Source organism: Bufo gargarizans, chromosome 4 (genome assembly GCF_014858855.1).
Source record: "Bufo gargarizans isolate SCDJY-AF-19 chromosome 4, ASM1485885v1, whole genome shotgun sequence".
Classification (NCBI taxonomy): domain Eukaryota; kingdom Metazoa; phylum Chordata; class Amphibia; order Anura; family Bufonidae; genus Bufo; species Bufo gargarizans.
In genome coordinates, this window is record NC_058083.1 from 184,606,488 (window position 1) to 184,624,306 (window position 17,819).

At 44.0% G+C, this 17,819-nt stretch overlaps 1 protein-coding gene across 1 annotated transcript in view; it reads right to left on the bottom strand.

Moving 5' to 3' along the window:
* Window positions 1–17,819, bottom strand: part of ZBBX (zinc finger B-box domain containing) — a 216,478-nt gene that overhangs the window by 83,644 nt on the left and 115,015 nt on the right. Inside the window, 1 exon segment of the mRNA XM_044291843.1 lies at window positions 10,274–10,353. Within this exon segment, the coding sequence (XP_044147778.1) occupies window positions 10,274–10,353 (80 nt within the window).

Sequence of the window (17,819 nt, forward strand, 5' to 3'; positions counted from 1 at the left end):
TATGCTCAAAATATATAATTCGGCTCTCAACATTGACAAACAAAAGTACTTCACCTCTCTCATCTCCTCACTCTCAAATAACCCCAAATGACTCTTTGACACTTTTCATTCCCTTCTAAGCCCTAAAGTTCCAGAACCTGTCACTGACCTCTGCACTGATGGCATGGCCACTTACTTCAGAGACAAGATTGGCAGTATCCGGCAGGAAATAATCTCCCAGGCCCCAAATAATTTCAATCCTCCTCCCTCCACTTCCTCCACATGCTCTCTCTCCTCTTTTGACCCTATAACAGAGGAAGAAGTCTCCAGGCTTCTCTCTTCTTCTCGACCAACGACCTGTAGCAGTAATCCTATTCCATCACACCTCCTTTAGTCCCTCCTCTCCCCGGATGTCATCACTCACTTAAAGGGAACCTGTCACCGGGATTTTGTGTATAGAGCTGAGGACATTGGTTGCTAGATGGCCGCTAGCACATCCGCAATACCCAGTCCCCATAGCTCTGTGTGCTTTTATTCTGTAAAAAAATTATTTGATACATATCAGAGCTTGAAAATATGACTCTTCTCTGGTCACATATGACTCTTTTATGTTAATTTGCATAAAAGGCGGAAGTACAAAAATGCATAATACTTATTGAATTCGTCTGCAAATAAAATTAAAAGTGTAATTTATATGTTTAGAGTAACACAATGAACATTTAGAAACGCTCAGTGAGGGTAGCATAGTAGAGGTGACAGGTTCCCTTTAACTACAATTTTTAACCTCTCTCTCTCTTCTGGTATCTTTCCCTCCTCTTTCAAACACTCTATTATCACCCCACTACTAAAGAAACCATCTCTTGACCCGACCTGTGCTGCTAACTGCAGACCTGTTTCTAACCTCCCCTTCATCGCTAAACTCCTTGAATGTCTTGTCTACTCTCACTTAAGCTATCTCACTGCAAACTCTCTTCTTGACCCCTTACAATCTGCCTTTCGCCCTCTTCACTCTACAGATACTGCCCTTACAGTGTCTAACGATCTCTTAACAGCAAATAGAAATGGTGATTATTCGCTATTGATTCTGCTGGATCTCTCTGCAGCGTTTGATACCGTAGACCATAAACTCATCCTCACCATGCTCCATTCAGTTAACCTTAAGGACACTGCTCTCTATTGGTTCTCTTCCTATCTCTCTGGCCGCTCCTTTAGTGTATCATTCGCTGGCTCTTCTTCTCCTCTTCCTCTTGATGTCAGCGTTCCTCAGGGCTCAGTATTAGGTCCTCTACTCTCCTCCCTCTATACAGCCCCCATCGGAAAGACTATCAGTAGATTTGGCTTTCGATACAATCTCTATGCTGACGACACCCAACTATACACTTCATCCCCTGACATCACCCCTGCTTTACTCAAAAACACCAGTAATTGTCTGGCAGCTGTCTCTAACATCATGTCCTCTCTGTATCTAAAACTGAACCTCTCAAAACCTGAATGTAATGCAAGGCACCAACAAACAGACCAGTGATGAAAGCAAAAAGGTGTTTATTCACCAGAAACATAAACGTCCAGGATACTTGCTGGTAACAAGGAATAATAACAAAAAACTAGGCAAGGAGATTCCAGGAATAGTCCCAACCAGTGCTGAATGATGCTGTGCACTTGGCAGTCGAGTCACTCCAGATCTTGGGTCCGCTGTAAGGACAAAGTTCCTGGCAGTCTTCAGTCACTAGGAGTTGTGACCTATACCTGGTTGAGGGAAAATAACAGTGGGCACTGATCACCCTGAGAGACCTCCTTTTAAATGCTTGCTGACCAATCCCAGGGTGCCAAGTGTCCACTACCATAGGTGAACAAATTGCCCTGCACCTGAGTACAAGGCCTAAGGCAATCACAAGTTGATTAACCCATGGCTGGCTCCCTAATCCACTTTGCTCTTGTGAGTCAGTATAATATGCGCCACTGGTAGACGAAGTGCATAAGAAGCGCGTACTCGCGACCGTGTATCCCTTTGCGAACCTGCCCTCGTGCGTACGCACGGACGCATGATTGACTCAGCGCGAGAATGCGAGCACGTGGACCCAGATGCGGAAACGGAAGTCGCAGGAGACACCGGAGACAACCCTGGCCGCGGCGTCTTGTCACTCGCCTGGCCACTCTGTCCCCGGGACTCCGACGGTCCTCCCCTCCGATGTCCACGCGAACGCATCTCCGCACTGGCTCGCAAAGGGGTCAGTGCTGGTGCTTCAGAGACACGCATAACCTGTCCCGCAACTCCACGAGGACCCCTCTTGATTCCCCTGGAGTGCAAAGCAGGTGAGGATCTTACACTGAACTTGTTGTCTTTCCCCCATCTACTAACTCACCTAAACTTGATATTTCAATTTCGGTCTGCATCACTATTATAGCTCCTGTGCAACATGCCCGCTGTCTTGGGGCCACATTTGACTCTGATCTTTCCTTTGTTCCCCATATTCAATCACTTACACGCTCTTGTTGTCTGCACCTCAAGAATATCGCCAGAATCTGCCCTTTTCCTACGGTGGAAACTGCTAAAACTCTTGTTGTTGCCCTGATTCATTCACGCCTTGACTACTGTAACGCATTACTAATCGGTGTCCCTCTCACTAAACTCTCCCCCCTTCAGTCTGTCCTAAATGCTGCAGCCAGGCTCATCTAGAATACAGTTAAAATTTATCACCCTCACCCACAAAGCTCTCCACAGTGCTGCACCTCCATATATCTCCTCCCTCATCTCCATCTATCACCATAGTCGTGCTCTCTGTTCTGTTGGCGACCTAAGATTAATAACCTCCATAAGTCGTACCTCTCAATCCCATCTTCAAGACTTTTCTCGAGCTGCACCTACTCTCTGGAATACTCTGCCCCGGAATACTAGGTCAATTCACAACTTCATCTTCAGGCAGGCTTATCATGCTACCTTAACTGACTATTCCCCGACTAAACCTCTCCCCCACCAACTCCTCTGGCCTGAACTCGTTCCTTTATTAGTCCCAAACCCGAAGCAGATCGGCTGGCACCACTCCTGTCAGTTCAATAATGGCTCAAATCCTACTTATCACAATCAACTACCTTATTTGTCACCCCCAATTCCTAATAGATTGTAAGCTCTTGCTAGCAGGGCCATGACTCCTAGTGTTTCAGTTGCATATTAGCCAGTTAGTTTTGTTTCGTACATGAACTCTATGAATTTGTAAAGCGCTGAATATGGTAGTGCTATATAAATACATTTTATTATTATTATTATTATTATTATTATTATATTAAGGGCCACTAAACCCAGAATCCAAACAAAGAGAATAAATAGCAACCGAAAAAAGTAACTGCCACAAACCAGCGAGTGTAAACTCACTGTGCCACGTGTCCTACCCACTCTAAGGGCATTGTCTAAGTGAACCCCTTCTTCTTCACAGTACCCCTGATGGTGGGGATAGGCTTTCCTGAGAGGAACACCAGGTCGCTACCTCCTGAGGAGGATTGGCACACAAGGCAGCTAGTCCAGACGGACCAGGAGGTAACTGAGCAAGGAACCAGAGGTACAGACGTCATCAGCAGGCCGAGTCATAACCAGGAGCAACAATGAAGGACCGAAGGATGAGGCAGAGGTGAAGTCAGACAAGCAATAGGTCAGGGCAGGCGGCACAGGTACAGGTCAGGCAATCCGGATCGGCAACAGGAAAGTCAAGGCAAGCAGGCAGGGATCAAACAGGTAGCAGAGTCCAGAAACACAAGCACAGGTCGGGTACACAGGAACACTAGCAGAGAAATCAGCAAACTTTGCAGGACACAAGGACCTTGACACACAGGAAGTGATGCGCGCCGGCCCTTAAGGATGTGTTGCAGGGAACAAGCAGCAAGCATGCTGTGGCCAGGGCTGAAAGGAAACTGTGGAGCGGATCCCAGAACAAACAGCATCTGCAAGGACACAGCCCAGGATTGCAGCGGTGAATGGGGACGCACAGGCAACAGATAACCGCTAAACACGGCGCCCAGGACCGTGGTGGTAAGCAGGAGAACAGCGGAGCACAGCAGCCGTCGTTACAGTAACATAATCTCCTTATGCATTTTTGTTAGTTGCTCTTGTTTCGTCTGCTACCACAATTGCAGACCATGAAAAATACAATAGAAAAGCAGTGCATTGTTCTCTCTCGGGCTGCTGCCATGTTTTCTTCCCCTCCCGTCTCTGATGTAGTACATATGAGCCCGAAGATTTAAGAGGAAGGGGTTGGTTTTAGTCTGGATAAATTTTGTCTAAACTGCAAAAGTGGCCATTTTACTGGAAGGAATCTCCTAGTTTGTAAAAATACTAAATAGATTTGGTAGCAGTACCAGCGATAGTACCAATGCTATCTACTGTATTACATAAATAGTACCAGCTATAGTACATGCTGCTGAATAGATTATCTGCTTAGATATGCACTAATAATTCCTCCCTTCACTGCATAATTGTGCAGCAGCTTTAAAAAGCTGTGTAGCATGTAGCCGTATGCTGAAGATAAAACTATATACATAGTATATACTTATAATTGTCCTAATATTATATTTAGGATCTATGCACATGGGAAGGGAAAATACATGTCACCAGTACATACTAAATGGTAAAACACTGGGTTCACTTAGGAATTTTAGTGAACAGCAAACTAAGCTGCAGAAACCAGTGTCAGGCAGCTGCTGCCAAGGCCAATAAGATAATGGGTTGCATCAAAGGGGGCATAAATGCCCATGAGTAGAACATAGTCCTGACACTTTACAAATCACTAGTCAGACCACACATGGAGTACTGTGTTCAGTTCTGGACTCTTGTGAACAAGGCAGACAGCAGAGCTGGAGAGGGTTCAGGAGAGGGCAACTAAATTAACCTCCTCAGGACCACCGCACGCAGGATTGCGTCCTGGCGGCGGCCCTGTTATTCCTCCTGGACGCGCCGATGCATCCTCTCGCGAGACGCGAGATTTCGGGCAGAGCCGGCCCGCACATGCGCAGTGCGGGCCAGGAATCGTTACAGGAGAAGTTCGTCACCAGCCTGCCAGCCAATGATCAGCGCTGGCAGGTTGGTGACTTTTAAAAAATCTAATCAGAAGCCATATAACACCTTATATTTATAAATATAAGGTGTTAAATGGCTTCTGTGCTCCTCTGCTGGTCATTTTCGTCAGTCGGTCCCAGCAGAGGAGCACACATCACAGTGAGTAAACAAACACCACACATTAAGCCCCAGATCACCCCCGTCAATCACTAGTGAAAGGGAAAAAAGTGATCAGTGTAAACTTTTTTTTTTACTAGTATTGACGGTTAAGTTTTAGGTTAGTTTAGGCCCCTTTGTTAGGTAGTTAGCGTCGGTTAGCGTCCAGCCCACCGCACCGCAGTCACCGATTCGCTGATTATCGGTATCGCTAATCAGCATTGGTACTTTTATAGTATCTGTAAGTGATCAGAACTGATCACAGTCAGATCTATAATAGTATTAGTGTCACCTTAGCTCGCCCTCCACCCAAAACACAGTGTTTGCCCGATCAGGCCTGATCGGTCGCCCACACATGTGCGTTCACCCACGCCCGCCCCGCCGCGGTGACAAAATTTTTTAATTTTTTTTGATCACTGCACAATCACTTTACAAGCGCTGCGGCGATAAAAAAAAATCAGTTTTGATATTTTTATCAATCGCAGAGGCTTCCGGTACTTCGCTAGCCTCCCATTTGTAAGACAGGCTTGCTTTTTTTCTTGGGTAGTCTCAGGGAATACCCCCTAAATTTAGTTGACCAAATGGCAAGTAAGGGGTATTCTTCTGAAGAGGCCTACAGGCTTCTGACCCAGTCGGATGAGGAATGGGAACCCTCATCTGACGAATCCAGCGGGTCAGAATACGAACCTGTAGAAAGCAGTGGCAGTCTGACCCAAAGTTCGGACGAGGAGGTTGAGGTCCCTGATACCACCAGGCGTACCCGGCCCCGTGTCGCTAGACCACAGGTTGTGCAGAATCCGCTTCAAGGGCAGCAGAGTGGGGCTGGCGCTGTCGGATTACGTGATGAGGCATACACCAGCAGCGCAGCCCATCCTGGACCTAGTACCTGCACTGCCGTAAAACATGGTGAAGTGGCGAGCACCAGAAGGGCAGTTGAAGCTGGCACGGTGGCACGTGGATTAGTTCCCCCGTCGCAGCCACCGCACAGACAGGCCTGTAGAACCCCTAGAGTCCCTGAGGTGCTGGCAAACCCTGATTGGCAGCCCCCAACTTCAGCCGCACCAGTAGTTCCCCCTTTCACCGCCCAGTCTGGAGTTCGGGTTGAGACAGCTCAGATCGGATCGGCACTGGGGTTTTTTGAGCTGTTCTTGACTGCGGAGCTGTTGGACTTAGTCGTGGCAGAAACAAACCGGTATGCCACTCAATTTATACCCACCAACCCGGGAAGCTTTTATGCCCAGTCTTTCCGGTGGAAACCCGTCGAAGTTTCCGAAATTAAAACTTTTCTGGGCCTCCTCCTTAACATGGGTCTAACCAAAAAGCATGAATTGCGGTCACATTGGTCCACGAACCCAATTCATCACATGCCCATGTTCTCTGCTGCCATGTCCAGGACACGATTTGAGACCATCTTGCGTTTCCAGCACTTTAGTGACAACAGCACCTCTCGTCCCAGAGGCCACCCAGCTTTTGACCGGCTCCACAAAATTCGGCCCCTCATAGACCACTTTAACACCAAATTTGCAGATTTGTATACCCCTGAGCAAAACATCTGCATAGACGAGTCACTTATACATTTTACCGGGCGCCTTGGCTTCAAACAATATATCCCAAGCAAGTGCGCCCGGTATGGGGTCAAATTGTATAAGCTCTGTGAAAGGGCCACAAGCTATACACACAAATTTAGAGTCTATGAAGGTAAAGATCAGACCCTGGAGCCGGTCGGTTGCCCTGACTACCTGGGGAGCAGTGGGAAGACAGTCTGGGACTTGGTGTCACCCTTATTTGGCAAGGGATACCATCTTTGTGTGGACAATTTTTACACAAGTTTGCCCCTCTTCAGGCATTTGTTTTTAGAACAGATTGGCTGCTGTGGCACCGCGCAACCTAGTCGCCGGGGCTTCCCCCAACGGCTCGTTAACACTCGTCTTGCAAGGGGGGAGAGGGCTGCCTTGTGTAACAAAGAACTGTTCGTGGTGAAATGGAGAGACAAGCGTGACGTTCACATGCTCTCCTCCATTCACGCAGACACAACAATCCAAATTGAATGAGCAACCGGAGTCATTGAAAAGCCCCTCTTGGTCCACGACTAATTTGCTCATGGGAGGGGTGGACTTCAATGACCAGATGTTGGCTCCCTATTTACTTTCCCACAGAACCAGACGCTGGTATAAGAAGGTGTCTGTATATTTAATTCAATTGGCTATGTACAATAGTTTTGTTCTCTACAGTAAGGCTGGGAGAACAGGATCCTTCCTCAAATTTCAGGAAGAGATCATCAGGAACCTCCTGTATTCAGGAGGTTCCGTGGCCCCAACCACCAGTGTAGTGAGCCGTCTACACGAGCGACATTTCCCCAATGTCGTTGCTGGTACCTCGAACCAACCGCCACCCCGAAAAAAATGTGTCTGTAGCATGAGTGGAATAAGGCGTGACACCCGCTATTTCTGTCCTGACTGCCCTGACCACCCTGCCCTATGCTTAGGGGAGTGTTTCCGGAAGTACCACACACAGGTACATTTAGCATAGGGATTGCGTCACACATGACAGGCACACAGGGCTCTTAGGGCCATTTCACTCACAGCTGCTGCAAACCTCTCCGTTCACCTGGGACAAAGTGCATAATGTACTTCGCCACATCTCTGGGAGATTTGCGCTTTGCACAGTGTCCCATGGGGAAGGAGAGGTTTGTCCTATAAAGGTAAAAAAAGCAAAACAAAAAAAAATCACTGCTAAGCAAAAAAGTTCATGTTCTGTTCCAAAAGTTCAATAAAGTTTATAAAAGTTAATGTTCTGTTCAAATGTTATATAAAGTTTAATGTTAATAAATTTATTGCGCTGCTGTCAGATTACACAAAAGTCGGTGTATGCGGCGCTGCAAGACGAGATTTCTCCTCTGCTGTAAAAAAGATATGTTTCCCGAGGCTTATGAGCTGAGGGGCGGTGTTCATATGCTATGGCAAACACTTTGTATATAAAATAATAATAAAAAATCCCGGCAATGATTTATTCATCCACTTATCAATTGTCAGGGCAGTACAAACACCCTACAAATGACCCCATTTTGGAAAGAAGACACCCCAAGGTATTCGCTGAGAGGCATATTGAGTCCATGAAAGATTGAACTTTTTGTCCCAAGTTAGCGGAAAGTGAGATACTTTTTTTTGTTTTTTCTCACAAATCAATTTCCGCTAACTTGTGCCCAAAAAAATAAATCTTCTATGAACTCGCCATGCTCCTCATGGAATACCTTGGGGTGTCTTCTTTCCAAAATGGGGTCACATGTGGGGTGTTTGTACTGCCCTGGCATTTTAGGGGCCCTAAAACGTGAGAAGAAGTCTGGAATCCAAATGTCAAAAAATGCCCTCCTAAAAGGAATTTGGTCCCCTTTGCCCACCTAGGCTGCAAAAAAGTGTCACACGTGGTATCGCCGTACTCAGGAGAAGTTGGGCAATGTGTTTTGGGGTGTCTTTTTATATATACCCATGCTGGGTGAGAGAAATAGCTCTCTAAAATGACAACTTTGTATTAAAGAAATGGGACTTTTAGAGAGATATTTCTCTCACCCAGCATGGGTATATGTAAAAATACACCCCAAAACCCACTGCCCTACTTCTTCTGAGTACGGCGATCCACATGTGTGACACTTTTTTGCAGCCTAGGTGGGCAAAGGGGCCCAAATTCTAAAGAGCACCTTTAGGATTTCACAGGGCATTTTTTACACATTTGGATTTCAAACTACTTCTCACGCATTAGGGCCCCTAAAATGCCAGGGCAGTATAACTACCCCACATGTGACCCCATTTTGGAAAGAAGACACCCCAAGGTATTTTGTGATGGGCATAGTGAGTTCATGGAAGTTTTTATTTTTTGTCACAAGTTAGTCGAATATGAGACTGTAAGAAAAAAAAATCATAATTTTCCGTTAACTTGTGACAAAAAATAAAAACTTCCATGAACTCACTATGCCCATCAGCAAATACCTTAGGGTGTCTACTTTCCGAAATGGGGTCATTTGTGGGGTGTATCTACTGTCTGGGAATTGTAGAACCTCAGGAAACATGACAGGTGCTCAGAAAGTCAGAACTGCTTCAAAATGCGGAAATTCACATTTTTGTACCATAGTTTGTAAACGCTATAACTTTTGCGCAAACCAATAAATATACACTTATTGCATTTTTTATCAAAGACATGTAGAACAATAAATTTAGAGAAAAATGTATATAGTGTTTATTTGAAAAAACTTACAACTGAAAGTGAAAAATTTCATTTTTTTGCAAAAAAAAGTGTCAGCAGCAATGAAATACCACCAAATGAAAGCTCTATTAGTGAGAAGAAAAGGAGGTAAAATTCATTTGGGTGGTAAGTTGTATGACCGAGCAATAAACGGTGAAAGTAGTGTAGTGCAGAATTGTAAAAAGTGGTCTGGTCATTAAGGGGGTTTAAGCTAGGGGAGCTGAGGTGGTTAATAACTGGAATGAGGCAACTACAGTACCCTGAAAGATTATCAAAATTAGGGTTATTAACTTTAGAAAAAAGGGAGATCTAATAACTATGTATGAATATATCAGGTGTCAGTACAGAGATCTCTCCCATCATCTATTTATTCCCAGGACTTTGACTATAATGAGGGGATATCCTCTGCGTCTGGAGGAAAGAAGTTTTGCGAGGGGACATCCTCTGCGTCTGGAGGAAAGAAGGTTTTGATGCAGGTCTCATCGGAGGAATGAGACTGTGATTCTGTGGCTCTTTACTCCGTAACTATGTTATAAGGTACTGAAGGACAGGGCAGCTGTACTATATTTTAATATATATACACCAGGTCGTCATCGCCCCCCCCCCCCCCCCTAGACCTTTACTTTGTAAAGATTTTTTTAAAATTTCATAAAAGACAAGAAACAGGAAGAGTTATCAAAACTGGTGTAAATAGAAACAGGCTTTGTTACCCATAGCAACCAATCAGATTCCACCTTTCATTCTTCAGAGCTTCTTTGGAAAATGAAAGGATCTGATTTAAAGGACAACTAAATGTGTTTTCTTTGCACAAGTTTTGATAACAACCCCAGTATGTTTGAAATGATCAAAAATACCAACCTTTGTTGGTTGTTCCATGCATTGTTTTCTGTGTCTGTCACCACAAAATTTCTAGATTCATCCAGGGTCTCTTCAGGATCCTATTTTAAACAATGGTGATATTATATTATTACATGAAAACTTGGGTCACAAACAATGCAGTACATTTTGAAAACATGAAAGTCTAAAGTTACATTTTATGGACAAAATAAAATAAAATACTGATATACTAAGGGTCTTAGGCCCCATCTAAGCAGGATATGTTGTTATGTTGCCCTATCTGAGCAAGATAGGATACAGAAAGAGATGCTGAGGGTTGTAATACATAGAGTCATATCATTCGGAGCAGGATTTCTGGCATGACTCCAAGGAGACGCAGTGAAACTGCTTATTACCCCACCCTCACAGCAAAAATTATCCGACAGGTTCACACACACATATACACAGTTTCAAACCACTTCTTTAACCGGGTTATTTTCCATTTTTGCGTTTTCGTTTTTAATTCCCTGCCTACCCGGAGCCATAACTTTTATATTTTTCCCTTTAAATAGCCAGTCGCATATTTGTCAATTTTTTTTTTACAATAATACGTTTTTTTGTCATGCATGGAATAAATTGCATTTTAACATTTTGTCCTAACATAACAGTGGCTTTCTAATAATAATAATTCCCCCACCAATGATCCTGTCCAAGATAATTTCAAGATTTGCTGGGAATGGAAGTAGTTGGCTCTCAGTACCCTACTATACATATGCTTTTGACTTTATTATGTTACTTTAAAGGGATTCTGTCACCTCCCCTAAGGCAAAAAACGATTTAAAAGCAGCCATGCAGCACAGCTTACCTGGATTAGGCTGTGCTGTTCTATCTTGAAATCCGTCCAGCAGTTACTTCAAAAAACGAGTTTGATCAATAAGGAAATGTGTCCTGAAGGTGCCCAGAGGGGCGTTTTTTTCTTCTGAGAGAGCCCAGTACCGCCCCTCTTTCAGTGCCCAGCCCGCCTTCCTAGTACTTTCTAACCGCCGCCCCCAGCCTGCCACAGCCTCCCCTCCCTCTCCTCCCCCTCCCTCACGCCGAACGAAGTCTCGCACAGGCGCAGTAACCACTGAGGGCTGCGCCTGTGCGATCATCAGGAGACTGAGGGCGGCAGCTTCATCTTCGTCACTGGGCATGCGCCGAGCCCAGTGACGTCCGATATTAGCTCTTTCCCTCAGTCAGTCTTGTAGGAAGCGCAGAGGATTGCCGATCGCTGCTGCACCCTGCGCTTTCTGCAGTCTGCCTGCCACAGTGAAGACGGCCAGCGATTTCTTTCCCCACCCTCCCTTCAGGAAAGAAATAAGTATTTGTTGGGGCGAATTAGGTCTTATTATATTAAGTAAAGGCAGGCAGACTGGAGAAAGCGCAGGGTGCAGCAGCCGATCGGCAATCCTCTGCGCTTCCTACCAGGCTGACTGAGGGAAAGAGCTAATATCGGACGTCACTGGGCTCGGCGCATGCCCAGTGACGAAGATGAAGCTGCCGCCCTCAGTCTCCTGATGATCGCACAGGCGCAGCCCTCAGTGGTTACTGCGCCTGTGCGAGACTTCGTTCGGCGTGAGGGAGGGGGAGGAGAGGGAGGGGAGGCTGTGGCAGGCTGGGGGTGGCGGTTAGAAAGTACTAGGAAGGCGGGCTGGGCACTGAAAGAGGGGCGGTACTGGGCTCTCTCAGAAGAAAAAAACGCCCCTCTGGGCACCTTCAGGACGCATTTCCTTATTGATCAAACTCGTTTTTTTAAGTAACTGCTGGACGGATTTCAAGATAGAACAGCACAGCCTAATCCAGGTAAGCTGTGCTGCATGGCTGCTTTTAAATCGTTTTTTGCCTTAGGGGAGGTGACAGAATCCCTTTAAGGGTACATTCACACGACTATATAAATGGATACGCATCCATTCTAAAATTTTGCGGAACGGGTGCGGTCCCATTCATTTCAATGGGGCCGCAAAAGATGTATATATATATATATATATACATATATACATATATACAGTATCTTGCAAAAATGAGTACACCCCTCATATTTTTGTAAATATTTTATTGTATCTTTTCATGGGACAACACTGAAGATATGTCACTTTGATACAATGTAGTCAGTGTACAGCTTCTGCACTCACTTTCTTTGGTCGACCATGGTGAGGCCTATTCTGAGTGGAACCTGTCTTGTTAAAATACTCCATGGTCTTGGCCACCATGCTGCAGCTCATTTTCAGGGTGTTGGCCATCTTCTAATAGCCTAGGCCATCTTTATGTAGAGCAACAATTCTTTCAGATTCTCAGAGAGTTTTTTGCCATGAGGTGCTATGTTGAACTTCTAGTGACCAGTATGAGAGAGTGTGAGAGCGATAAGGCCAAATTTAACACACCTGTTCCCCATTCACACCTGACACCCTGTAACACTAACGAGTAGCATGACACCGGTAAGGAAAATTTGGCCATTTTCACTTAGGGTTGTACTAACTTTTGTTGCCAGTGGTTTAGACATTAAAGGGAACCTGTCAGCATGTTTATACATATAAAAGTAAAGGTACCGCCAAACTTTTCTTCTAATACTCCCCAGAATGCTTTCCCGCCGTAATCCTCATTAGCATAATGCTTTCGATTTCATCAGAACGTCATAGCCTATTCCCCGCCCCCTATTTATAGAATCTTCAGTAGATCTCGTTCTTTCTTCTTAAATATTGCGCATGCTCTCTCCTCTTTTTTCCTTCCACCAAAAAAATAGCTTATTTTATGTATCCTCCCCCTTATGCCACAACGTCCTAGAAATTTCTGAACACTCCTGTCCCCCAGCCATAGTAGATCCAGTAGTTCCTACCTCACAGCGATCCACTGACTACTATTGGGCATGGGGAGTCCGGAAGGAATTTGAGACTGTGGAATTACGTTGGCCTTGACGTGAATATGACGCTCCAAAACCAGCACAACCTCGTTTTCAGTATGCAGAGTAATGTGATTGCCAAGGATTGCATGGCTGTGGGCGTTTCTAAGGCGGAGATGAAGAAGATGACTCTGGAAAGATATGACTCCTCTTGTCTGTGAGAGGGCAAATATGACTTTTGGGCACATTAGCATATATGGTGGGAAATTTAAAAAAAGATGATTAGATGGTCAAAAAGGCTGCAGATTGGAGTCTGGATAAGATATATATGACTGTGAAAACGCATTTATTAATTCTTAGGGCTGAGTTTAATAGGCCAATTAGAGATGACAGGTTCCCTTTAACGGCTGTGTGTTGAGTGGTTTTGAGGGGACACCAAATTTACACTGTTATACAAGCTGTACACTGACTACTTTGCATTGTATCAAAGTGTCATATCTTCAGTGTTGTCCCATGAAAAGATATAATAAAATATTTGAAAAAATGTGAGGTGTACTCACTTTTCTGAGATACTGTATATATATATATATATATATATATATATATATATACACACACATAAAAGTAGAAAAACAGCCAGCAGCACTCCAGATTAGCAAAGAAAACGTGTGGTTTATTGACCCAAAAGTCAAGCGACTTTTGGGTCAATAAACCACACGTTTTCTTTGCTAATCTGGAGTGCTGCTGGCTGTTTTTCTACTTCTAGTTCATTGGACCTAGGTGCTGGTCCACACTGGCCGGACGTGCACCCCTCGTGTTCATAGTGTGCTGCATCCTCATCTTTCAAGTTTTATATACACACACACACACACATATATATATATATACACACACATACATATATACAGTACAGACCAAAAGTTTGGACACACCTTCTCATTCAAAGAGTTTTCTTTATTTTCATGACTATGAAAATTGTAGATTCACACTGAAGGCATCAAAACGATGAATTAACACATGTGGAATTATATACTTATAAAAAAAAAGTATGAAACAACTGAAAATATGTCATATTCTAGGTTCTTCAAAGTAGCCACCTTTTGCTTGGATTACTGCTTTGCACACTCTTGGCATTCTCTTGATGAGCTTCAAGAGGTAGTTACCTGAAATGGTTTTCACTTCACAGGTGTGCCCTGTCAGGTTTAATAAGTGGGATTTCTTGCCTTATAAATGGGGTTGGGACCATCAGTTGCATTGTGGAGAAGTCAAGTGGATACACAGCTGATAGTCCTACTGAATAGACTGTTAGAATTTGTATTAAGGCAAGAAAAAAGCAGCTAAGTAAAGAAAAACGAGTGGCCATCATTACTTTAAGAAATGAAGGTCAGTCAGTCTGAAAAATTGGGAAAACGTTGAAAGTGTTCCCAAGTGCAGTCACAAAAACCATCAAGCGCTACAAAGAAACTGGCTCACATGTGGACCGCCCCAGGAAAGGAAGACTAAGAGTCACCTCTGCTGCGGAGGTTAAGTTCAGCCTGAGTCACCAGCCTCAGAAATTGCAGGTTAACAGCAGCTCAGATTAGAGACCAGGTCAATGCCATACAGAGTTCTAGCAGCAGACACATCTCTAGAACAACTGTTAAGAGGAGACTGTGTGAATCAGGCCTTCATGGTAGAATATCTGCTAGGAAACCACTGCTAAGGAAAGGCAACAAGCAGAAGAGACTTGTTTGGGCTAAAGAACACAAGGAATGGACATTAGACCAGTGGAAATCTGTGCTTTGGTCTGATGAGTCCAAATTTGAGATCTTTGGTTCCAACCACCGTGTCTTTGTGCGACGCAGAAAAGGTGAACGGATGAACTCTACATGCCTGGTTCCCACCGTGAAGCAGGGAGGGGGAGGTGTGATGGTGTGGGGGTGCTTAGATGGTGACACTGTTGGGGATTTATTCAAAATTGAAGGCATACTGAACCAGCATGGCTACCAAAGCATCTTGCAGCGGCATGCTATTCCATCCGGTTTGCGTTTAGTTGGACCATCATTTATTTTTCAACAGGACAATTACCCCAAACACACCTCCAGGCTGTGTAAGGGCTATTTGACAATGAAGGAGAGTGATGGGGTGCTGCGCCAGATGACCTGGCCTCCACAGTCACCGGACCTGAACCCAATGGAGATGGTTTGGGCTGAGTTGGACCGCAGAGTGAAGGCAAAAGGGCCAACAAGTGCTAAGCATCTCTGGGAACTCCTTCAAGACTGTTGGAAGACCATTTCAGGTGACTACCTCTTGAAGCTCATCAAGAGAATGCCAAGAGTGTGCAAAGCAGTAATCCAAGCAAAAGGTGGCTACTTTGAAGAACCTAGAATATGACATATTTTCAGTTGTTTCATACTTTTTTGATAAGTAAATAATTCCACATGTGTTAATTCATAGTTTTGATGCCTTCAGTGTGAATCTACAATTTTCATAGTCATGAAAATAAAGAAAACTCTTTGAATGAGAAGGTGTGTCCAAACTTTTGGTCTGTACTGTATATACCGTAGATATACAGGTTTCTGTGATGTAAAAAAAATGAGACAAAGATGAATCATTTCAGAACTTTTTCCACCTTTAATGTGACCTATAAACTGTACCACTCATTTGAAAAACTAACTGAAATCTTTTAGGTGGAGGGAACAAAAAAAAAAAGATTAAAATAATGTGGTTGCATAAGTGTGCACACCCTCTTATAACTGGGGATGTAGCTGTGTTCAGAATTAAGCAATCACATTAAAAATCATGTTAAATAGGAGTCAGCATACACCTGCCATCATTTAAAGTGCCTCTGATTAACCCCAAATAAAGTTCAGCTGCTCTAGTTGGTCTTTCCTGAAATTTTCTTAGTCGCATCCCACAGCAAAAGCCATGGTCCAGTCATCAATAACTCCCAACAGGCACATCTTGGGACATAGAGGAACAGTACCTGGCACTAAGTTAGACAATAAGGCCGTCACATCCCTCCAAAAGCATTGTATCGCTCTACATTCCCACATCATATGCCAGAAGTTAGCATTGGGCTGTTGACATCTTAAGCAGTTGTCATTCTGCATCCTACCCATTCGAAATAGCCTGCTCGGTGTGAGGTAGCTCCTATGAAGTATATGTAGCTGTATCATCTTATTATTAACCGAGGGGGAAACTCTTGTGGGAGCTGCCAGCGCCTCGGCCCATTCAGTCTCAGAAAGGGACGCTAAGCCTCCATTTGTCCTCTACACCCAGAGGGGAGGCAATCATCTTCGTGGTTATGAGGTGCGTATAGATAGCCGATATGAGTCCTCTGGGACCTTGTGTGGATAGCACTCCAATCAGCGGGTAATTGGAAATCTTTCTAGATCCTCTTCCGAACTGTGCGGAGAGAGCGTGTCTAATCTGCAGAAACCTAAAAAACATGTGTCTCGGGATTCCATATTTATCCTGCAGTTGAGTAAAGGACCTCAGGGATTCTCCCTCATATAAGTCTCCCAGGGTCAGTACCATCTCCCGTATTCTTCATATGTCTGGTCTATGGGGTAGAGTGGCAAGACGAAAGCCTTTTTTTACGAAGAAAAACATTCAAGCCAGGCTACAGTTTGCAAAAACACATCTGAAGTCTCCCAAAAGCATGTGGTAAAAGGTGTGATGAAACCAAGGTTGAACTTTTTGGCAATAATTCCAAAAGAGAGATGTTTGGCCCCAAAAAACAAAACTGCACATCACCAAAAGAACACCATACCCACAGTGAAGCATGGTGGTGGCAGCATCATGCTTTGGGGCTGTTTTTTTTCAGCTGGAACTGGGGCCCTAGTTAAGCTAGAGAGAATTATGAACAGTTCCAAATACCCGTCAATATTGGCACAAAACCTTCAGGCTTCTGCTAGAAAGCTGAACATAAAGAGGAACTTCATCTTTCAGCATGACAACGGCCCAAAGCATACATCCACATCAACAAAGGAATGGCTTCACCAGAAGAAGATTAAAGTTTTGGAATGGCCCAGCCAGAGCCCAGACCTGAATCCGATTGAAAATCTGTGGGGTGATCTGAAGAGGGCTATGCCCAGGAGATGCCCTCGCAATCTGACAGATTTGGAGTGTTTTTGCAAAGAAGAGTGGGCAAATCTTGCCAAGTCAAAATGTGCCATGCTGATAGACTCATACCCAAAAAGACTGAGTGCTGTAATAAAATCAAAAGGTGCTTCAACAAAGTATTAGTTTTAGGGTGTGCAGACTTATGCAACCATATTATTTTATTTTTATATTTTTTCTTTTCTCTACCTAAAAGATTTGTTTTTCAATTGAGTTGTAAAGTTTATAGGTCACATTATAAAATAATCAGCAGGCACTCACCATCTGGATTTCATACATATATACCACAATTATTAAAAAATATTGGATTAAAATAATTAAAATAAATGGATAAATAAAAATGGATAACAATATATCTTACACACAGTATAGAAAATTAATGGACAATGAATATTGTGGTAGAGTCAATTTGTAAAAAAATCGAATAAATAATCGGATAAAAATCGGATAAATTGAATTTGAATTAACAGAGAAGTATCCTTCGAGTATTTCGTATATAATTTTCGGGTAATATTCGAATGTAATCCCGAAAAATTCACCAAGTGTACTTGTCTTTTTATTCTTATGGGTAATCCAACACAATCCAATACTGAGTTAATTGCAGAATAT